Raw genomic sequence first — 23,689 nt, 5'->3', positions numbered from 1 at the left:
CCAAAAAAAATTGTTTTTAAATTTACATTTTTGTTTTGATTCCAGTTAACATAGAGCATTATATTAGTTTCAGGTGTACAATATAGTGATTCACCATGGAAGTAAAAAATTTTAAATTGTGTTGTAGATGTATATTTTTGGTAGAATGTAAGTCTAGAATCCTCATTTTGTTTTGTTTTGTTTTTGATTCCAGTGCTAGACCCCAGGCAAACCAGCTTATACTATTTAAACTTATGAGAAGAAGTCCTAGAGCATTCTAACATATAATTGGAAACATAATCACCAAGCCATCCATACATTTCAAATACTAACCCCTGAGAAGATGCTGAAAAACGGACAGACTTACTCTCTAGTTTTTCTTTTGGTTGACATCTCAGTGAACCATCTTTTTTACATAGTTTATCACCATTATTCTCTTTTTCTAGTTCATATGAAATAGCCATTGTAACAAATAAAAAACTTACCCTTCTCTCAACTGGGTTTTTCTTTGCTCTGCCCCAGTTTCTTAGAAAAATCATAAGATTTTCCTAGATTCTCATAATGATCTGTGGAAGAAAAAAAAGATTAGGATCCCCAGCCTCAAGAAACTTTAGATGAAATTCTTGAATATGATGTAATCAAAATGAATGAATGCCAACTTTTAGGATTTCAAAACCAAGAGGAAACAAAGGAAAATAAAATGTGAAAAAATGATAAAAATGATAGGAAAGAGATAAGAACTGGGTGTTAAGAGTCAGAACTCTCACTGGAAGTTCCATCATGGAACATTCTACTCTTTATGTACAACCCTGTGACCATGTACAGAGGCCCTTCCTTCCCTTACCGATTGTGAAGTGTCTATTCTTAATAAGGCTTCATAGCCTCTTAGAGTTGGGTTTCTTCAGTCCAGAGACTCAGATGAATCTTAAGTCTTAGAACTGAGGAGTTCATGTTATATTCCAAATGAGTAGAGAGCTAAAAGGGTGACTTTTTATAATTTGGGGTCTCTGGGTGTTATGTGGCTATAAGATCTTCAACTGGTTTGCTTCCTTTAGGCACACCTAAACCATCTCATTCTTGGTACTGGATTGGGGGGTGGGGGGGGGGGAATGAAAACCTCCTGCCGAACCAGAAAATGGTCTTCACAAATGTAGAAAAGAAGGAAGATAGATTTATTATTGAGTAAGCATTAAGACGTCAATGAGCATCACAGGCAACCCACTAATAAGATGGCAGACAGAAGGAAATCTCACCCTTTCATAAAGCCAGGCAAATATAATTCAGTACATACATGTTCTCAAGATAATGATAATTTGTCTTCATGTAGTAGGATTATACCAGCACCGACCGTTGCTATTCTGGTTCATCCCAAATTCTCTTGGTAGTTAGGGTGTCCATCTGTTAGTTGCCTTTATCCAAAGGAGAAATTAAACTTCTTGTATGTTTGTGATAAACGGGTAGTTGCCTAGGGGTAACTCTCATGAGGACAAGGAGAGAGATGGCTCCCACACTTTAAGTAAAACTTCCTGAATTGTAAACCTGCCTAGAGTCTTCTTTAAGCATTTAAAAAGATTTGCACATGTATCAAAGGGATAGAGGAGAGATTTACAAGCTTTCTCTAGGCAGAGAGCTAAGAAAAGGGGAAGTAGAAAAGGTCTTTTTTTCTTTTTGGCACCAGAAAAGAAATTTAAGTTTTATTAGCCTTTAGTTTCCTGGGTATCTACTTGACTAGTGAAGAAATAACTAATAAATTAGAAATAATATAGTAAAGAGAAGCAAGAATACCAACATGGTATCTTTAGTAAAAGTGGTTTTCAGATTTATATTGGAAAGCTAGTGGAATATGTTGGGACTAAAAATTTACCTCTCGTGGAATCACCTCTTTCACATTCTTTTAACCTATGTGGAATGATGATGCTTTCACTTCTTGTTAGAGCTAATGTTCTCTCTCATAGAGCTCCATGAGTTCTCCTACTTCCTCTGTAATTCAAAAGAGCATATGCTGATTCCACCCATATATGGAATCTAAAAAACAAAACAGATGAACATAGGGGAAGAGAAGCAAAAATAAGATAAAAACAGAGGGGGACAAACCATAAGAGACTCTTAAATACAGAGAACAAACAGGGTTGCTGGCGGGGTATTGGGTGGGGGGATGGGTGATGGGCTAAATGGGTGATGGGCACTAAGGAGGACACTTGTTGGGATGAGCACTAGGTGTTATGTGTAAGTGATGAATCAGGAAAATTCTTTCCCTGACATCATTATAACACTATATGTTAACTGATTTGGATTTAATGTAAAAAATAAAAATAAAATAGGGACGCCTGGGTGGCTCAGTCAGTTAAGTGTCTGACTTTTAAGTTCAAAAAAATAAATAAATACAATAAAATAAAATAATCAAATAAAAAAGCACAAGCAAAATTCTGATATCCTCAATCAGGTTAATAGTTCTTAAAATTTGTTTTAGTAGTATATTTTTATAAAGAGCAGTCCTAAACTATAGAACAAAATACCTTTTCCAGTCATAGAAGATAAAATAAGCTTGAAACGATGAATACAAATCACTTTTAAAAGTTTCACTCTTTTATTTCTTCAAATTTTATATTACTGTTATACATATTGAAGAATGGAGAAAAGCCCTCCATTGTTCAAAGATACAGTCTGAGTATTAGCATTACACTTTTCGTCATTTCCCTCTAGTCTTTATGTAAGTATTTTATATGGTTATAAATGTAGTATGGGCACAATTTTTTATTTTGCCTTTTTTCTTTTTGAACCTAATCTTTTTTAAGCCCTTGGCCTAGTTTAACTAGCCAAAAGCTGAATCTTTATGACTAGAAACAGATCATAAAAATCTTTGCTGTGACTTGGTCCTGGTCAGTAGATTGAAACATAAGCAATTGATTTCCATCTGAAGGTGGACTTCCTATGGACTAGTCAGGAAAGTTTTTTCTTTCTTCCTACTTTTTTTTTTAATATAGAACTGTATTATTCTTAGATTGAGAACCTTATTGTACAACAAAGGTTTTTATGTTTATTTATTTTGAGAGAGAGAGAAAGCCAGGGGGAGAGGCAGAAAGAGAGGAGAGAGAATCCCAAGCAGGCTCCATCTCCCAAACCTTGAGATCATGACTTGAACCTGAAATCAAGTTTTGGACACATAACCAGTTGAGCCACCTGGGTGCCCTTCTTCCTACTTACTGTTGGCTAAAGTGACTTAATAAAAATCATGCATATCAAACCGTTTTACTACTATATTTTATTTAGCTTTATCTTTCATGATTTACTTGCTTTCAAATTTTCCTTTTCAAATACTAATCTGTGAAAGTTTTTTTACCCCCTTAATCAAAATTTAGTAGATTGAACATACAGGAATTTTGACTAAGTTGTTCTGTTTTGACAGTTCCTACTGTCAAAGATCAATACTACAAAGCTTTACATTCTTGTTTGCAGTTCATTTAAAAAAACAAAAATTTGGGGCGCCTGGGTGGCGCAGTCGGTTAAGCGGCCGACTTCAGCCAGGTCATGATGTCGCGGTCCGTGAGTTCGAGCCCCGCGTCAGGCTCTGGGCTGATGGCTTGGAGCCTGGAGCCTGTTTCCGATTCTGTGTCTCCCTCTCTCTCTGCCCCTCCCCCGTTCATGGTCTGTCTCTCTCTGTCACAAAAATAAATAAACGTTGAAAAAAAAAATTTTTTTTTTAAAAACAAAAATTAGAAAACTAAATATATAGTGTGCATATACTTGTATCTTTTTTTTTTTTTAATTTTTTAATCTTCATTCATTTTTGAGAGAGAGACAGAGTGCAAGCAGGGGAGGAACAGAGAGAGAGGGAGACACAGAATCAGAAGCAGGCTCCAGGCCCTGAGCTGTCAGCACAGAGCCTGACGTGGGCCTTGACCTCACAAACCGTGAGATCATGACCTGAAGTTGGCCACTTAACCGACTGAGCCACCCAGGCGTCCCTATACTTGTATGTTTTAAATGCTGGCAAGTAAGTAGGCCAAAGCATTCAGGTATCTCAGAGATAAGATATTTTTCTAACTTTATATCTGTTTAAATTTTATGAGTGGAGAGCATGTAACTCTTCATGAGTTCAAGCTTGCAACTTGATGTGGAGCCTGTAGCTCTTTGGTAGACCATCTTATAGTTAATCACGTAGTAATAGGAGCCTAATCTAAGGTGTAGGCATTGGGAATGGACTATTTAAGATGGTCTCTTGGATATAATTCTCTTATTCTAGCTAATTCATTATTAATTGTCTTGTTAAATCAGAGCGTTGATGCCTCTGTCTCCCTACCTTCCTACCTTTTCTTCTCCCAGCTGTAGCACAACCAAAGTTCACTGCACCTCTCCACCAATGTGGTAAGAGAGGGATTGTGTATCATAATCTCACCAGATACTAGGTATGTGGATATCTGTGTTCAGGTTTTCAAAGACTTGCATATCTGCTAAAGAAGTGTGTGCTTTCTCTCACTTCCTTTTGTGCATTTCTACTTTAAATCAGAACTTTAAGTAGCCACTTAAACAGAGTAACAATTTCTGCTATGTAAGTAGCTCTTTTTTAAAAAGCATGTTAAATGTTTTATGTTGTCCAGGAAAGAAATGTGTGGTTGTTTTTTATGTTTTTGAGTTGTGGGTATGGTTGATATATTCTTGAAAAATCAGTTGATCTACATCTCTGGGTTTTGTTGGTTAGAGGAAACTACTCATGAGTGTATATATCATACCAAAGAATCCTTCATAAAGTGGTCTTCCCTATTCTGTGAATGGAATTTAGAACTAAATTTAAGCATGTATGAAATAAAATTTAAAATAAAATGTACAGGGCACCTGGGTGGCTCAATCAGTTAAGCATCCAACTTCAGCTCAGGTGACGATCTCAGGGTTTGTGAGTTCGAATCCTGCGTCAGGCTCTCTGCTGACAGTGTGGAGCCTGCTTCAGATCCTCTGTCCCCTTCTCTCTCTGCCCCTCCCCTTCTCTCTCTCTCTCTCTCTCTCTCTCTCTCTTTCTCTCTCTCTGTCTCTCTCAAAAATAAATAAACATTTAAAAAATTTAGAAAAATAAAATGTACGTGTCACTCAAACTCTGTAACTCTTCAAAAGGATTCTGCTCTGGAAGCAGAATTAATCGCAAGCATTTTGAAGAGATGCACATTAAATAGACTGGTTATATGTAGAAGTTCCTTAAAAAAGAAGCGACCACTACATACATACACACCTGAATATACATATTCAATATAAGACCGTGAGGCTATAGCAAATTGCCCATGTTTACACCCATGTTTACCAGAATCTTAGTTCCATACTTTGAGAAAATAATTTACTTTGAATAGGTCACCAAGGAAGATTAACAGTGGTCTGATGTTTTTTGTTTATTATAGTCCCTGAGGTGAAGGCTTTTCCATCTAGTTATATCTAGTTATAAAAAAGTGAGGTAGGTGTATGTAACAAAGGAGCTTTACAGAGTATTTTTTATAATGGTGCAGTAATTTTGAGAAGAATGTTAAATGTTTCCTTTTCCTTGTTCCCCAGAACAGTGTGAGTGTTCATATTGTACTGTTCTTCTGAAAAAAGAGTGGGCTCTTCAGAGAGTTTGGTTGGTTTAGTCTTAATGAGTGATGTTACATTTCTGTAGGGAAACAGTACATGGTACCCTTCAGCTTTGTGTTTGTTTCTTTTGATAATGACTCCATTTGCTAAATGGACTTTTCTTTGATTCTTCTCTCTACCTACCTTCCTGTCATACCTTACTTCTCTGTTGACTCACGTGTTGCCTTCAATGGGATCCTTTTTTTTTTTTTTTAAGTTTATTCATTCATTTTGAGAGAGAGAGAAAGAGCAAGGAGGGGGCAAGGGAGCAGAGAGGGGCGGGGGGTGGGGTGCAGAACATCTCAAGAAGGCTCCACTATCAGCATAGAGCGCAACGCAGGGCTTGATCTCACAACCCTGAGATCATGACCTGAGCCGAAGTCTGTCACTTAACTGAGCCACCCAGATGCCTCTGTAGGATCCTTTTAATAGCTTCTTTTTGTTCTCTGATATTTAAATAGTCTTTAAATTGCACATCCAAGTGTTGAATGGTTTTGTGGAATTACAAGTCAAATGAGTTTTTAAAAATCCTTTGTAAGGGCACCTGGGTTGCTTAGTCAGTTAAGCGTCCAGCTCTTGGTTTTGGCTCAGGTTGTGATCTCAAGGTTTGTGAATTCAAGCCCCAAGTCAGGCTCTGCCCCACATCAGGCTCTGCACTGTCAGTGCTTGGGATTGATTCTCTGTCTCCCTTTCTTTGCCCCTCCCCTGCTTACTCTCTCTGTCTCTGTCTCAAAATAAGTGGATAAACCTCAAAAAAAAGAGGAAAGAGAATGCATTTTAAAAAATCTTCTGTGAGCTTAATTTTCCATCTAGAACTTCTGATACAATATAATAATAATTGAGTAAAAATTAGGTTTTCTTTCTTGATTTTCTCCCCAGCAGTATGAACGACTAGACCAACAGGACTGATCTGAAATGAGAACTGAATGTTGTAGAAGTGCTGCCTAGCTAATGAAATCTTAAAGTGTCCTTTTGTTGTCTAGAGGCTTTATTTTATTTTATTTTATTTTATTTTATTTTATTTTATTTTAATGTTTATTGATTTTTGAGAGAGAGAGAGAGAGAGACAGACAGAGCGTGAGTGGGGGAGGGGCAGAGAGAGAGGGAGACGCAGAATCCAAAGCAGGCTCCAGGCTCTAAGCTGTCAGCACAGAGCCCAACACAGGGCTCGAACTCACAAACTGTGAGATCATGACCTGAGCCAAAGCCGGATGCTTAACCGACTGAGCCACCCAGGCGCCCCTAAGGCTTTAAAAAAACAGAAGTTGGAATTTGATATTTTTTGTAGCTTAGGTATCATCTAACCTCACTCTTAACCTTTGTGGTTGAATATGCAAGGGACCTGAGATGTGTGACTTGCTTTAGGTCACATAGTTAATTAATAATAGAAGCAGACCCACGTCTAGAATTGGCTGGTAGGCCAATTTCTTGTATAGATACCACATACTGAATTATATGCCTGGCTATGTCCTAACCATGAAACAGGATGAACCTAAACCACTGGTTGAAAGGCTTTATGTGCTAATGTGAACAATTTGTGCCTAAGATACATGCCATTGCAGTGTCTGGGCCACAGCTACCCAGTTATTGACTTGATCATTCTGCTGTTTCTTCTGTATGGGTGAAGCCCTCATTTGGCGTGCTAAATTTGAATATAGGTATCATTTAAACTTAGTATTATCAAACATGACTTTGCAGTGGGAAGTAATGGCCCTAATCTTGTATTTCAGCTCAGACAGCTGTAACTGCACCAAAGATGTGGAAAAAACCAAAAGATCGGACCCGAACCACTGAAGAGGTGTTGGAGGCAGAAGTGGAGGTAAGGGGCAGCAGTAAATCTCTTTAGCTGATGTTAGGCATTGTGGGGCCATTTTCAAGACAAGTGTATATTTTTATCTCTTTTTTGAGATCCTGTTTTTCAAGGAAACGTGAGCACATAATCTGATTTTTTTTTTTTTTTTTTTAGTCCACAGAATTTTAAAAAGATTGTTGGTAGCATGTTCAGTTTCATCAATTTCTTGTCTTTCAAAATGTCTCTTCTGCAAAACTAAGTTACTGTTTAATTTTGGGTTAATCCCTTAACCCTATCAGTTGAATTTGTCCATATATTCACTGGATGGAAAGACTAATCTGGTAAAGAATAATGGAAAGTTTTTTCAAATACCCATTAGCAGTAGTGATAGAAATCGTCAGGTACATTTTAGGGAAATTCATTTTTCCTAAATTCATGTCGTCTTCTAACTGGATCCCAGGAATATGACTTTTCACATATGATTTGCCTGTTTGAACTAAACCATTCCAGATTTTGCTATAGGTTACAGCACAACAGGAGATAAGGTGAGGCAGAAACAAGGGCAGAGTCAGTCCGAAGGAGTGTTCTAACAGATTCATAGTCTATAATCTTCATATCCTGAGTGTTATATACTGAATCTTATAAATCAAGAGTAATCTAAAACATCTGTATGTTGCTTTTTTCTTGAACTCTTAATGTCTGCTTTATTAAAATAGTTCTTATAAGTGTATAGGGTGTTAACATTAAAATATAGAAATTATTTTAAAGTGATTTTAAATACATTTATTTCAAAAGGCTTTTCTATCTAGTTATAATTCTTACCCTTTCGAAGCAGTTCACAGTACCCCTTTGTTACTTCCCCCTGTCCTGTCACTGCGCTTACATGATGCTCTACTGATGTCACAGTTAGTCCCATAGCAACCACTAAAATGTTTCACAGAAGCAATTTCAGTGTGGTTATCAGGGGATAAGAATTACAGGAATTTGTCGAGGGGCAAATAGTTGCTGCACGTGTCTTGCAGTTTAACAAGAAAATGTTGCTCCTACAGAGAATAAAATACCTTCCAGAGACAGGGGAGTCCCATACATTCCTGGTATAGCTGTAAGAGCTTCCTAACCTGGTTACTCTTTAGATTCCGCTATTTTTTATTCATTTTCTTGTTATACTTTATGTTCCTTTGCTAGATTTCTAAGCATTACTGAATTAAATGGGAAGGCCACCACTACTGTGCCTGCAGATATTCATTCTCTTCTTTAGATCAGAGGTTGGCAAACATTTCCTGTAACCGTTCAGATAGTAAATAGTTTAGATTTTGTGGGCTATATGATCCCTGTCACAGTTCTCCATTCTGTTTTTGTAGGCCACATGCAGCCACAGATAATGTGTAAGCAAATAATTGTGACTAAATTCCAGTAAAACTTTATTGGTCAACATTGAATTTAAATTTCATGTAATATTCATGAAAGTATATAGTATTCTTTGGAATTTTTTCAGCTACTACAAATGCAGAAACCATCCTTACCTCGCATACTATACAGAAACAGTTGATGGGCCAAATTTGGCCCATGAGCGATCATTTGCTAAAACCTGCTTCACATTGTTATTCTTCATACATGAGAACTGTTTCAGCTCATTTTGAATCCATCACTTTTTTCTTTACTTTACGGTTTATTTTTGATTATTTGCACACAGACTTTTTTTTTTTTTTTTTTTTTTTTTTTTTTGCCTCCAGATATCCCAATTCCTTGTCTTTCCTAAATTTGAGCATTTATTAGAGTAGTTTAGTATATACTGGGGTCGTTATCTTTGTTTTCACTGATTATCAAGCTCTCCTTTTCTTAATGGATTTTTCTCAGCCTTTCAAAGAATGTGTTTCAGGTTCCAGCATATTTTTGGTTATATATTGGGTTATATCACTGCAAATATTTTATCAAATTCTATAAATTGTAGTCTACAAGGATAACTAGAAGGATGATTCATCTTAAAATTGATGCTCAGGGCATCTTTAAAATACCTTTTTAAATTTTAGTGTATTTCCTCTGTTATCACATACATAGTTGTCGGTCTGCTTTTCTAGCACTTTAAAAACTCATGAGTTAAATAGGCAGTTTTATCAACTAAATTCTTCTTGTAACAAGTTCCTATAAAAGTTTAACATTTTACAGTCCAGCCCATAAGGTGTTTTCTTTGCTTCAAGCTGGTTTTCTTAGTAAACAGTTTAGAAACTGTTAGACAGTTACAAACTAGTTTAATATAGCGTCATCCAGCTGAAAGAAAAATAATCATCATAAATACTTAATGCAGCTAATTTTGTGGATTTCCTTGAAAAATATCCTTCTAACAGTGTACCTCAGACACTTCAGTGGTTCTGTGTTCTCTAAAGTATGGTTTGTCATCCATGGAAACAAATTTCTTTATACTTCTTTTTCTAGTTAGAAATTAACTTTCCAAGTAATACATTCTCTGCTTTATATCCAACAGATTTTCTCTTGTTGATTTTAGGTACAGAGTAGAGGACATAATATATTTTTTTCTCTAAAATAACATTTTTCTTCATTTTACATGATCTGATATCATTTCAGCTTTTGTCTTCTTGAAATTTTTACATCTTTCTTTTGATTATTTCCATAATATGTTTTCCTTTTAGGGGAGTGGGGGAAAGCAAACGTGCACACAGGTGTATGGGTGTGTGTGCATGTTTGCATGAATTTTTTGTTTTCATTATAGAAGCAAATCTGAAAAACCATCTGTTTCTATTTACAGCATTTGAAAATGTAGTCTTTTCCCATGATCTGATGTAGTTTAGAAGAAAATTTATTAGTATTATACCTGTTAAGATATTTCATTTATATAACAGAGTAGGATTTGTAACTCCTTAATTTTTTGAAAAAACAATTTTGTAAAGCAATTAGGGTAACCACTTGCTTATGTATATGACATTTTTTTAAAAAATTTTTAATGTTCGTTTTTGAGAGAGAGCACGCACATGAGTTTGGGAGGGGCAAAGAGGGCAATACAGATAATTTCAAGCAGGCCCCACACTTTCAGAGCAGAGCCCGATGCGGGGCTTAAACCCACAAACTGTGAGATCATGACCTGAGCCTAAATCAAGAGTTGGACGCTCAATTGACTGAACCTCCCAGGTGCCCCTACGTAAATGACATTCCTTCATACAGTTCTCTGTTGAGCTTCTATTTTTGGCTCTTCTGGCGTGAATCTGTCAGTTAGAGTGCCTACTTCCTCTGAGTGTTTGTTCCGAAGAATTGTTTTTAGAGTACTTACCTTTCATGATAAAGAAGAACTTAAAGTTCATAGAGAACTTTGCCTCAGGGAGTTTTGACAGTTCATATATAGCCCTCAAGAAATTAATTTTCCTTTGATATCTGAAACTATGGTGGTCAAAAGTAATCTGGTGAATAACCTCAATTCCATTTTGCTTTTTAAAAGTAAGATGCACTAGAACCCAGATTCCTCTGTAGAGGAATATGTGCCAAGCACTTTTCCATATGTAATTTGAATAAGGTCACAACCATAGAGAATTCTGAGAACAAGCAAACAAAAATAGATTTAAACTAACAGGTGGCTTCCTTGTAAAATGAGGGATAATCAGCTTTTTGGGGCCCAGATGCTCTAGTCATCGAAATCTCCATTTAGCAGCAGGAGGGCAGCACAAAAAATACCCTCTAGTGTTTCTTTTTATATTTGTTGAGCATTAATGGCAGAGGTAGGAGTGCTTGATTTAGATTTCTGACTAGGACTCTTTCGTGTCCATCAAGTACTAGGATTAACAGTTCTTTCCATTCTAACCTTTGGTACATTTAGATTTCATTAGTCATGTTAAAGCATTTCAGTAGCCATATGACTTGTCTTCGGTATCCCAAGAGATGAAATGAGAAAAGTGTTTTAAATAAACCTAGCATTCTAGTGCCATGTGCTGAACACAGACATCCTTTTTTTGAGTGACATGTTTTCCCCTGCCTTTTGAGGGGATACATGTAGGTCTTCATGCATATTTACATGATAAAAATGATGTAACCTCTGTGCTCACTTATGCTTTAGCCTAAAGCTGAAGAGGAGCTTTCAGGCGACAAAGTACTTGAATCTGAACAGGATAAAATGAGCCAAGGGTTTCATCCTGGAAGAGAACCCTCCGACCTAAAAAAAGTAAAAACTGTGGACGAAAATGGAGAAGAAGCTGAGCCTGTACGTAATGGTGCTGAGAGTATTTCTGAGGGTGAAGGAGTAGATGCTAATTCAGGCTCCACTGATAGTTCTGGTGAAGGGGTGACATTCTCATTCAAACCAGGTAAGTCTATCCCATCCCCCCCCCCCCACCTTCCTATGTGTGTCTTATCTATTCACCTTACAGAAATGTTGGTTCCTGTGGAGAAATATTGGATGGAAGGAAGAGTCTCGTCACAGAGTAATATTTACAGAATAGATTAGCAGGCATAAGTTAGTGACTAGCAAATCCAGAGTTCTGTGTGGGCGGAAGTGATATCTGATGCTGGTATTCTGCTTTACTGGCATCGGAAGAGCTGCTGGCAGAGGATTTCAGTCAGTGCTAGTCTGGTGGGACTCAACAAGAGAAATTGAATTTTATTTAGTTTACTTGAAAAAGGACTATTTCGGTGCTATTTTGTGTTCATTATTTCACAAGCCTTAATCACTTAACCCTTACTACATGCAATGCACTGACATTTTTTACTGTATTCTCTTCTTTTAAAAATGTTGGGTTACAGGGTCCCTGGCTAGCTCAGTCAGGAGAGCATGCGACTGTTGATCATAGGAGTCTTGGTCATAATAAGTTCAAGCCCCACATTGTGCATGGAGCCTACTTAAGGGCAAGAAAAGAAAAAAATAATTTAAAAATGTTGGTTATAATTCACTAAACTAATTTCACAACAGAAATTTGTTGACAGAAATCACTCTGTAGAACAGAACTGTGATAATCAGAAGCAGTTCCTATGTACCTGCGGTACTGTGCCCTGTGAAATCCATGCTATGTCTCAGAGGGTGTTTCATCTTTAGGTACTGTCCAAATACAAAATCTCTATCCCAGTATATGTGAACTGCGGTTGACTTTGAGATTAATAGAGAGGTTTGCATGGATATGTGGGGAAGGGTGGTTCATTTGATAGAAAGTTTGGGATGAGTGCAGTTTTTCTTGGCCAGCCAAATCTGAGTGACTTCTGTGCGAGGTAGGGTTGGATTGTAAAATGTCAGACCTCAAAAAATAATCCATAGACAGTGTTTGTCAAACTGCTGTTTTTAACCCTTTTAATAGGTTGTGAAATTAGTGAGATACAACCAGCATTTGTTAAAATAGACAACAGAGGGGGCGCCTGGGTGGCGCAGTCAGTTAAGCGTCCGACTTCAGCCAGGTCACGATCTCACGGTCCGTGAGTTCGAGCCCCGCGTCAGGCTCTGGGCTGATGGCTCAGAGCCTGGAGCCTGTTTCCGATTCTGTGTCTCCCTCTCTCCCTGCCCCTCCACTGTTCATGCTCTGTCTCTCTCTGTCCCAAAAATAAATAAACGTTGAAAAAAAAATTAAAAAAAAAAATAGACAACAGAGGTGCACCTTGGTGGCTCACTCAGTTGAGTGTCCAACTTTGGCTCAGGTCATGATCTCATAGTTCATGGGTCTGGGACCCACGTCGGGCTCTGCACTGACAGTGTGAAGCTTGCTTGGGCTTCTCTCTATCTCTCCTCTCTCTCTGCCCTTCCCCCCATTTGTGCTTTCTCTCTCAAAATAAATAAACTTACAAAAATTTTTAAAATAAAATGGAGAACAGTAAAAAAATGTCAGTGCATTACTGGAGTAAGGGTAGACCGTGTTTTAAGAAACTTTTGTATCTTTTATATATGTATTTGTTCTGGGTCATAAAGTCGTTATATTTCTTATTGTGAGTTGTAGTCAAAAATGTTTGAAAGTCACTGATTATTGATACCACCTTAATATACTGGTCTTTTCACTACCAGTAAACTGCTGCTAATGGGTTTTATGAAATTGTAAGGCCATGCTATAGTAAGTTTCTTTTTTAACTTTAAGGATTCAATGTACTGAAATTACTTCTAAAAATCTAGGCTTGTATCATATCACGAAGTACTTGTGGCTACCAACAGTCCTTCAGGAGATTGAGACGCTTATCGTGTTTAGGACCATGTCAGCTATATCTCTGGGAGTCGGGGGGGAGTGTATTTTTAGTAACCTCTATGCCCAGTGTGGGACTCAAACTCCCTCCCCCAAGATCGGAAGTCGCATGCTCTACGAACTGAGCCAGCCAGGCACCCCCTGTCAGTTATATTCTTATCCTTCTATTTGGCAAGGAATAAGTACACAACTATAGACCCCAACTGTGTTGAAACACTAAACTGCCTTTTGCCTCTGTAACATACACTAGCAATAACTAGAAAAAGGGCAGTTTAAAATTTAGGTCTCAGGGGCCCCTGTGTGGCTTGGTCAGTTAAGCATCTGACTTTGGCTCATGTTATGATCTTGCAGTTTGTGGGTTTGAGCCCCGCATCAGGCTCTGTGCTGACAGCTCAGAGCCTGGAGCCTGCTTTGGATTCTATGTCCCCCTCTCTCTCCTCCTCTCTCCCATTCATGCTCTGTCTCTCTCTCAAAAATAAACAAACATTGAGGAAATTTTTTAAATAAAAATAAAATTTAGATCCCAATAAACTGTCTGCCTTTTAATGAATACAATAAGGTAATGAGGATTTGGTTGAAAATATCTGCAGTATTCTGGGGCGCCTGGGTGGCGCAGTCGGTTGAGCGTCCGACTTCAGCCAGGTCACGATCTCGCGGTCCGTGAGTTCGAGCCCCGCGTCAGGCTCTGGGCTGATGGCTCGGAGCCTGGAGCCTGTTTCCGATTCTGTGTCTCCCTCTCTCTCTGCCCCTCCCCCGTTCATGCTCTGTCTCTGTCCCAAAAATAAATAAAAAACGTTGAAAAAAATTTAAAAAAAAAAAAAAAAAGAAAATATCTGCAGTGTTCTCACAGGCCATCATGAGTCTATCACCTACACCTTAAAAACCACTAATATAAAGTAGTAGTATCATGAAGTGATCTGGGGCATGGGTTTGATGAAAGTTTTGTTAATTAAAAGAAAAATGCTGTGACTTGCTTTTATGATCCAACAAAAATTTCAAGAAATTCTCCAACTTTATATAATGAAATTAGGATTATGAGAAATGATAGCTGTAACAATAGTCATAGTAACAAAGTAACGCTATGGCAAAAAACTAATTTAAAATTAATACTGAATGTATTAACTCTGAGGAGTGCTGACCGGCTCGGTCAAGAGAGCATGCGACTCTTGATCTCGGTGTCATGAGTTCAATCCCCATGTTGAATGTAGAGATTACTTCAATAAATGCAACTTATAAAAAATCAAGAGTGTGTCAGGATTTTTGAAGAATATGTGCCTTCCCAGTTTTGTCTCAGCAAGCAAGTACATTATTTTCTTCACAGTCAACTGTAGTCAGCAGTGCTAAGGGGTTATTATCCAAAATACATAAAGAACTCATACAACTCCACAAAACAAACCCCAAATAATCCAAGTTCAAAAATGGGCAGAGGACTTGAATAGACACATGAGAAGATGCTCAACATCGCTAATTACCAGGGAACTACAAATCAAAACCACGATGAGATACCACCTCACACCAGTCAGAATGACTAGTATCAAAAGCAAGAAATAAATAACAGTGTTGGTGAGGTTATGAAGAGGGAACCCCCATGCACTACTGGTGGGAATAAAACCATTGCCATTGTAGCTACTATAGAAAACAGTATGGGCGTTTCTCAAAAAATTAAAAGTAGAAATACTATATGAGTTAGTAATTCTACTTTTGGGTATTTACCCAAGGAGAACAGAAATAGAAATTCAAAAAGATATATGCACCCTCATGTTTATTGCAGCATTGTTTACAGTAGCCAAGATATGTAAACAACCTGTGTGTCCACTGATAAAGGAATGGATACCAAAGATGTGTGTATATACATGAGTATGTGCATGCATGCGTGTATACACACACTGTGAAGTATTACTCAACTGTAAAAAAAAGAATGAAATCTTGCCATTTGCAACAACATGGATGGACCTGGAGGGTATTTTGCGTAGTGAAATAAGTCAGACAGAAAAAGACAAATACCATACGATTTCACTTCATGTGTGGAATCTAAAAAACAAATCGAAAAACAGAAATAGACTGATAAATACAGAGAACAGCCTGTGATTGCCAGAGGGGAGGTTGATGAGGGGTTGGCAAGAATGGTGAACAGATTAAGAAGGTCAGACTCCCAGTTACAAAATGAATAAGTCACAGGGATGAAAAGTACAGCACAGGGAATATAGTCAATAAGATTACATTAACTTCATATGGTGACAAGATGCTTAACTACACTTACTGTGGTGAGCCTTTATTAATGTATAGAATTGTCGAGCCACTGTCTTGTGTACCTGAGATGAATACAATATTGTAAGTCAACTATACTTCCAAAATAGAATAAACCATTGTCGGGGGGAAAAAAATGTATTTAACTGCTTAGCCGTTTCAGAATCTTAAATAAGTTATTTGTGTTTGTTTTGTGTCCTTTTGCCTTTTCCCCCCAAAATATTTCCAAGTGAACAACCAAAGAATCCATTTATATGAAACCAAAGAGTATTATTAGATTCCTTATTTCTGAGATACTGAAGGGCTTGGTAGTTTATATTAAGTGGTTTCTGTAATAATGTCAGTTTACTATCCAAAGGTATCCAGAAGAGATAAAGGAACAAATGGCAGTTTGAAATTTTTACATGACATTTTCTGACTGTAGCTCAGTGTTTGCTTTGTGTTTCTGTCTGTGACAAAGTAAAGTCAGTACTGTAATCTAATTTGTACTCTTACTGGTTATATATATAATGACCCTATAGACACTCGTCTGCCTACATCCCTTTTTCTAGATTCCTGGAAGCCTGCTGATACTGAGGGCAAGAAGCAGTATGACAGGGAGTTTTTGCTGGACTTTCAGTTCATGCCAGCCTGTATACAGAAACCAGAGGGCCTGCCTCCCATCAGTGACGTGGTTCTGGACAAAGTAAGCAACATACTCAGAGAAAGCTATGTCTTTCTGGTGGGAACTGGTTTTATCAGTACAAATACATGAAGTATGAGCAATTTTTAGGAATTATTAGACTAAATGTATTTGAATTCTAATATATGTTCATGTATTATAGTTCTTCTACATAGTGCTGTTGGATTTGAGGTTTACTATAGATTGCTGTAACCTTGGGGTTTGGCCCATATTTGAGTGGTGAAGTTTTAAAATTGATTAATTGTCTGCTTATTCCAGTTGCCTAGTGATATGGTGAAAAACGTTTGTCTGTTGGGCTACTATGGCTAAAGTGATATGGAGCTCTTTCTTCACTATTCTAAAATTTCAGTATAGAATTAGAATGGCATTGAGGACAGGTCAGATTGTATCTCAGAATTTCCCTAATACATACTTACAGTGATTCATCTTCACTTTTGGCAAATAAATAGGCACCCTTTCTTTTAACATCTGATCCTAATGGTGCATACAGAAAATTAGTACAGTGTTTATTTTGTCTTTATTAAATTAAAAAGAGTAGAGTCAGATGCGTATCTGCCCAAGTAACTATACACACACACACACACACACGTGTGTGTGTGTGTGTGTGTATATATATATAAATAAATGATGAACCAGTGCTGGTGACCAAGCTTAAAATACTTTTCTTTTGGGGCGACTGGGTGGCTCAGTTGGTTGAGCGTCCGACTTTGGCTCAGGTCATGATCTCACAGTCTGTGGGTTCGAGCCCCGCATCAGGCTCTGTGCTGACCGCTTTCTCAGAGCCTGGAGCCTGCTTCAGATTCTGTGTGTCCTCTCTCTGCCCCTCCCCGCTCACACTTTGTCTCACTCTGTTTCTCAAAAATAAATAAATGTAAAAAAAAATTTTTTTTAATAAAATATAAAAAAAATACTTTTGTTTTAAAAAGAAACTATTAATCTTTAGTGACGTGTAGATGGTAACTATCTTACAGAAAGAGATCTACCTCTTTTTGAGATTCCCAGCAGCTGCTTATCCAGACCATATTTGTATTAGTTTCCTCTTTTAAAGCAATAGGTTTTCTTATTTCTCTTGGTATCTAAATCTCTCTTAGGTACTTATTTGGTAGTGCTCATTTGAGACTACTTTACAAGGGGAGGTTTTATATACACTTAAATTAGATTATCCTCTAGGAAATAACTCTTCTTGTCTTCCTAATAGTTTTCTGACTGCATCCATTTATTAGTTGACTTCTCCCTGAGCTACTTAGCTTTTTTAGTCTGTAGTCACATTATATGTCTATACCTCCAATTAATAAGGCAAACCAAGTGAGATTTTAAATGGTGATCACACATGAAAAATATCTCCTTTAGAGACTTACTGACTCAAAATACATACTTTACTAACTGTAAGGCAACAGCAACAAAATCAAAATGAGCTATGGCAGGATTCCTCTAGATAAGTTGCTATGATGTCCTGGAGAATATCCTGGAAAAAAATCCCCAAATTTGCTCCTAGTTCATTGGTTCTCATAGCTCTTCTTGTGCCATTCTGCTGGTCCTGAGTGTCTGGTAAGCCAGTCTACTGATTGTGTTTAGCCTCCCCTCGGGAATTTTTAGGCCTAATCAGTCCCAGGGCACCAGAAAGCGATTGCTGATCTAAGGGCTCTAAGGCTAGTCTGGAGGAGGGACCATGGTTCACATAGGACTTCGCTCGTTCAGAAAGCAGTGCTTATCATTTTAGCTGATCCATCTTTTCTGTCTAGGTTTTTGCCTTTTTGGCACTGAACGCTTTGGAACTTGTGTTAAGCTTTCCTTTGCTTCTTTGTGCAGATCAACCAACCCAAATTGCCAATGCGAACTCTGGATCCTCGGATTTTGCCTCGAGGACCAGATTTTACTCCAGCCTTTGCAGATTTTGGAAGGCAAACCCCTGGTGGAAGAGGTGTACCTGTAAGTGCAAGTTTCCTACAACCCAATTAGTTACAAACTGTCATAGACTTCATGACATCTTGTCTCACAGCAAGAGAACGGCTTTTTTTCATTGATTCTTCTAACCAAGAAGAAGTGGAAGAGGTGAAGACTCTCCTTTTTTCCATACTAATATTAAAGCAAATAAAGAATACATTTGAGTCATTTTTACTTGAGAGAAGTTGGTCTGCATTAATTTGGTCTCGATTTTTTTTTCATATGTTTTTCCATTGAAATGAACTGCAGATGGATTAAAAATAGAGCCAAACTTAAATAGGATTTCTGGTTTGTTTTGAGGTGCCCTGATACAGTTGAGATCTCTGATGACATTCAGCTAATGGTCATCTCTTTGTCTTTGTTTCTACAGATTTGCAAAGTGCAGAGCAGGCATGGATCGCCAATTCTGGAACAGAGCAAAGCCCCAGCTTGCGCTCCACTGGCAATGTCGCACCCACCCCTGAAGAGCCTGCCTCTTGGGGTGCGCTGAATCTTTTTTTTTTTCTTTTTTTTTTTTTTAACAAGAGTCTCTGGTGTTACGATATTTTCTGTTTTGTTCTTCTCACTTACTGTAGGTTGTGAAGTCAAAATATGAACAAATGACACGTACAAAAGAGTGCAGTATTCATAAACTGCAGGTTGCCTTTACACCCCCAGTAGCAGGCTCTTCAGCGGTAGAAGTGACATCACCAGTGGAGTTATGCTGGGGCACTGCCCTGTGCAGGATGCGGCAGGCTGTGCCTACTCCATGCTTTGTAGACTTGCAGAAAGCATGGGGGAAAGTTGCCGATGATGTGAATACCTTTTTTTCCCCCACGTTGGAATGGTATTGAGAGCGCTTAATTGAAACTTGGGGAGGAGCTGGGGGTTTGATATGCATTCGCAGATCACCTTGTTAAGACAACTTTATTTTATGTTTGTAAAAATATTTTTATTTAAGTTGACACTTTTTATTTCCCCATCACCTCTTTATTTCTGGAATGGCAACTTTTGAAACCTGCTTCGAAATAAGACTGTATCATCAGAAACTAATGCCACTTGGTAGAGATTTGAATTATTTGTTGTTTGCCTGCAGCCAGACACTAATTGAAAATACCTCAGTGCCTACAATGTGTTGGAGGCTTTGCAAAACCTACAGAAAATATCCGTAATTTGAAGCATATTATTTAGTGAGCATCAACATCTTAAAGGTATCTCTGTGTGTGATATTCTGTTCTCACACAGGATTGAAACAATCTTTATTTTCTGTAAATACGAAATTAAAATTTTTTTCTAAAGAGTGAAAGTCGTTCACCAGAAAGTCTTTCACCAGAAAGTTGTAGAAAGCAGCTTTCTAGAAACCATTTGATGCTTTATTTTTCAACATTTCCCTTTTTGGTGATTTAAAGTTGTGTTTCTGTTAGCGTTTATTTGTGTTTTAGTTTCAGTTTTGATTTATATCTTTGTTTTGCCACACATTGGAAATAACGTTGATGCTGTTTTGATTTCTCTCTGGTTAACAGCATCTGTCCTTATCATATTGCTCTGTGTTGTTCGTATGTCCTTCACAGAAGGTATGATTTGTTGCGTCTCCTCTTGCAGCGTGTGCTGTCTGTCCCTTTTTATCACCAGCTCACTATAGAATTAGGTATAGCTAAAAGGAAATACTGTGAACTTAGAATAAGCTCCATTTCTTTTAAAACACTGAAATTAGAAAATGAATTTTGAAACTATCACAATGTATGTTTGCCCACTAATCTACATGCTTGCTTGTATCATATAAATGAGTTATTTGGTGCATTCAAAGTAATGTGATTGGAAATGAGCCATTATCAAGAATTTGTAATGTCTCCAAAAAAGTCAGTTTTAGTTATTTCACTTTCTTTAAATAGCTCTGTCATGTGACACAAGCTAATTTTTAAGCAAAATTGAGACTCATCAGAGTAATACTGATATGTTAAGCCTTAATGCAAGTAATTACTTTTCCATCATCTCCCATAGCTAACAAACATTCTTTGCTTAATTTGTGCTGCTTCCCTTGGTATGTTGTTGTAGATTCAGATGGGAGTTTCATAGGATGTAGATGTCTAACATATAAAGGAACAGTTAATGATGCTGTTTGGGAACAAGCAGCAGCCCTGCTCTTCATAGTTTTTGGTTCGGAACTTCCTCTAATCATTTTTCCCAGCTTCCCGATTGACTTATAAATGATTATCACCCAAAGATCTTGCGATCTACTAGGTATGGTTCATGGTGTGGCTTAAGTAACTATGACTCCTAGTATGAACTTTCCTGCAAAAGAGGTGTTATAAAATATGTTGAATGCATAGCAATTGTTTTAACATGTCATATGCAGTTACATAAAATCTTCCAACATAAAGGTCTTTTTATGGATAGTAACGTACATATCCATTAGAAGCACTCAGGCAGTATCCTCTCTGTAGTTTTTTAAAAGTCAGATTACTTAGGGGCACCTGGATGGCTCAGACGAAGTTGAGCATCTGACTTACACTCAGGTCGTGATCTCACAATTTGAGAGTATGAGCCCTACATCAGGCTCGTTGCTGTCAGCCTGTCAGTGCAGAGTCTGCTTCATATCCTCTGTCCCCCTTCCCCCCCGCCCCTCTTCTGCCCATTCCCTTTCTCTCAAAAAATAAATAAAACATTAAAATAAATAAATAAAAGTCAAATTACTTAGGAATTGTGATGCTAATTTTAATAGTAATCTGGGTAGACATCACAGAAAGTGCCCCAAAGGAAATGTATTGAGAGAGAGGCAGTGGGCGTAGACTAGTAATTTCACATTTATTTAGCTGAGCTATTATAAAAATCCTAGGGGTAAAGAGGTTTTCTGAGTTTATATCATCCTTCCGTCCTTAAAGGAACACTTGCTTATCTTTCTTCAAAACTTGGTAGGATGAATATTGGTCCTGTTTTCCTTGATTAATCCAGGTAAGCAGAGGAGTTTGAGATTAACAGTCTCCGAAGGAGATAAGAGCGATGTGTACTAAATTCTAAAGCAGAGATGGGTATGACTTCTTATTTAATACATTTAAGAGAAATATATGATAGTCAGTAAAAAAGTTTAAACTTAAGTTCGTCAGAAAAAAAATCTGCAGCTTACTAGTTTATCAACGCCAGATTTTGATGCTTCGTTTGAGTTGTGCTATTTTTGGACCCTGAGCCCTGAACACATTGTACTTTAAAATTCCTCTTTCAACCTGGAAGTTCCTCTTCCAATCAGGATTGTTTCTTTTAACAGGCTTTGTTTTTTGTTAAATATTTCCTCCTTAGCTCATAATACAGGATCCTGGGTTTTGTTTGTGTTTAGTAAATAAATCATTCATTATATATGGCACATTTTCTGAAGGGTGCGATACATTTCACAATTGTATTGTTTTCCACACACATGCAAAGGACATGAAGTATTTAAGGGTAATTATACCATTACAGATACCACTTTTTTAAAAGTTATTTTCTTTTTTTTTTGATGATCACTTACCTGTTTGTTTGTTTTTTAATGTTTATTAATTTTTGAGAGAGAAGAGTAGGGGAGGGGCAGAGGAGCTGAAGTGGACTCTGTGCTGACACCACAGAGCCCGATGTGGGGCTTGAACCCATGAGCTGTGAGATAATGACTTGAGTAGAAGTTGGACACCCAACCGACTGATTGAGCCACCCAGGTGCCCCACCTTACCTAGTTTTTAAGGTCCTTTTATATCCTGTATGTCTCTGATCCTCATAATAACTTTGTAGGTAGGACCAGCATTTAATATATGAGAAAACCTAAGTTCAACAATGTTAAGAGACTGGCTCACAGTAACTTTGCTTATAATTAGCAGAATTGAACTCAGAAGTCCACACTTCTTTTGTCTTCTAATCTGCCTCTCTTTTCTGCTGTACCATAGTCCTTCCAGGTAGTGTAAACATGAGTACATTAGAGAATAATTTATCAAGTGTGTTAAGCATTTATAAGTATAATAAGTCCGTTGGGGACTCAATATACTTGGATAAATATTTGTGAACAGTATCTGTCTTAGTTATAGCCAGTGAGCCAAATAATAATTTTTAAGGTTGCCTTGGGAGCTTGCACATAGGTGATAAACCAACTCTTTATCTGGGACTAACAGCTCATGTTACCTTTTCAAAACGTTTTTTCCTTTCAAACGTTGTTATCTATTTAGTAATGTTTCTCACATCTTTATATTTTCTGCAGCTCGCTTGAAATCTATACATACTTAGACCTGGTAAAGGCACCTGGCATAAGTCATATTTACTTTGTAGATTCAGATTTCATGGTATATTCATTGATGTTTCCAGTACTTTCTGGAAATGGAAATTTCCTACTTCATTCAAACATAATTAAAATTATATCCCAAATTATGCTTACTATGGCTCTTACCTGATTTTGACATAATTACCTTTCATTACACCTATTAGTCTTTGTTCTTAACAAATTCTTACATGCACATGCATGGATTAATTTGAATGTCTTGTGATAGAATTGTTTATATGAACTTATTCAAGTATTGAAAAAGATTTAACTCCTGTAAGTGAACACTAGAATATAACCTGAATTATAAAAATCAGATAATCGGTGTACTGCATTCTCTTATCAGAATTGTTTTGTCTGGGCTACTATATCAATGTTTCAGTTACAAATAAGTATTTTTATAGTAGTACTGTCCAGTTTAGCCACCATTCCCTGTTAGTACTTTTCCAGCTTGGTCCTCTTCAGTTCTTTTTTACTTATACCGTGTGTGGTACCTCTGCATTTATCTGACCTCAGGTTTTTTAATGTTTGCTAAGTATTCTGAGATTGTGTCTTTTATGCTGAGTGCTTAGCTAGATGTATGTGACAAAATCGGTTTGTATTGCCCAGAAATTCTATCTTTCGATCCTGATACATCCTTGATACTACTATTCCTAATTAGGGCAGATGGTGAAGTATAATTATTGTTGAAAGGCTTTCAGGCTTATGAGCTTAGGCCTAACTAAGACCATGTACCTCTTAGAACCTGTTTTTTGTTTTTGTTTTCAGTATATATAAAGTATGAAATTTAAGTTTCTGCTTCCTTTATATACATTCAAAAGGGCAGTATTGAGGCACTAAAAGAGATATGATTCTGATCTCTAGGTCTTGTGTGAAGTTTTTTTTTCTTCCCTCTTGAAGTCTAATTACAGTATTTAGTTAGCATTTAGAAAATGGTATATCAAAGAAAGTAAAGGCTGTCAGTATGCAACAGATCTGGGAGTAGCAGAACTTAGTATCAATCCAAGTGTTTAATCTTAAAAATTATTTCTTTGCATTTAAGATCA

At 37.2% G+C, this 23,689-nt stretch overlaps 1 protein-coding gene and 1 long non-coding RNA gene across 48 annotated transcripts in view; one reads left to right on the top strand and one right to left on the bottom strand.

Moving 5' to 3' along the window:
- Window positions 1-1,951, bottom strand: part of LOC122480050 — a 39,597-nt gene extending 37,646 nt beyond the window's left edge. Inside the window, exons 1-2 of the long non-coding RNA XR_006296504.1 lie at window positions 1,844-1,951; window positions 465-545 (exon numbers count right to left, since the gene is read on the bottom strand). This is a non-coding gene — a long non-coding RNA (uncharacterized LOC122480050). The remainder of the gene's footprint in view (window positions 1-464; window positions 546-1,843) is intronic.
- EIF4G3 (eukaryotic translation initiation factor 4 gamma 3) overlaps window positions 1-23,689 on the top strand; it is a 315,357-nt gene that overhangs the window by 220,225 nt on the left and 71,443 nt on the right. For 32 of the 47 annotated variants that reach the window (XM_043574005.1, XM_043574001.1, XM_043573986.1 and 29 more), the window contains 5 exons: window positions 7,302-7,390; window positions 11,424-11,670; window positions 16,317-16,450; window positions 18,257-18,376; window positions 18,762-18,872. In XM_043574005.1, the coding sequence (XP_043429940.1) occupies window positions 7,302-7,390; window positions 11,424-11,670; window positions 16,317-16,450; window positions 18,257-18,376; window positions 18,762-18,872 (701 nt within the window). The remainder of the gene's footprint in view (window positions 1-7,301; window positions 7,391-11,423; window positions 11,671-16,316; window positions 16,451-18,256; window positions 18,377-18,761; window positions 18,873-23,689) is intronic. The other 15 variants (XM_043574009.1, XM_043574008.1, XM_043574007.1 and 12 more) reach the window with 1 other exon arrangement.

Source organism: Prionailurus bengalensis, chromosome C1, assembly GCF_016509475.1.
Source record: "Prionailurus bengalensis isolate Pbe53 chromosome C1, Fcat_Pben_1.1_paternal_pri, whole genome shotgun sequence".
Classification (NCBI taxonomy): Eukaryota; Metazoa; Chordata; class Mammalia; order Carnivora; family Felidae; genus Prionailurus; species Prionailurus bengalensis.
This window is presented reverse-complemented; position numbering and strand designations above follow the sequence as displayed.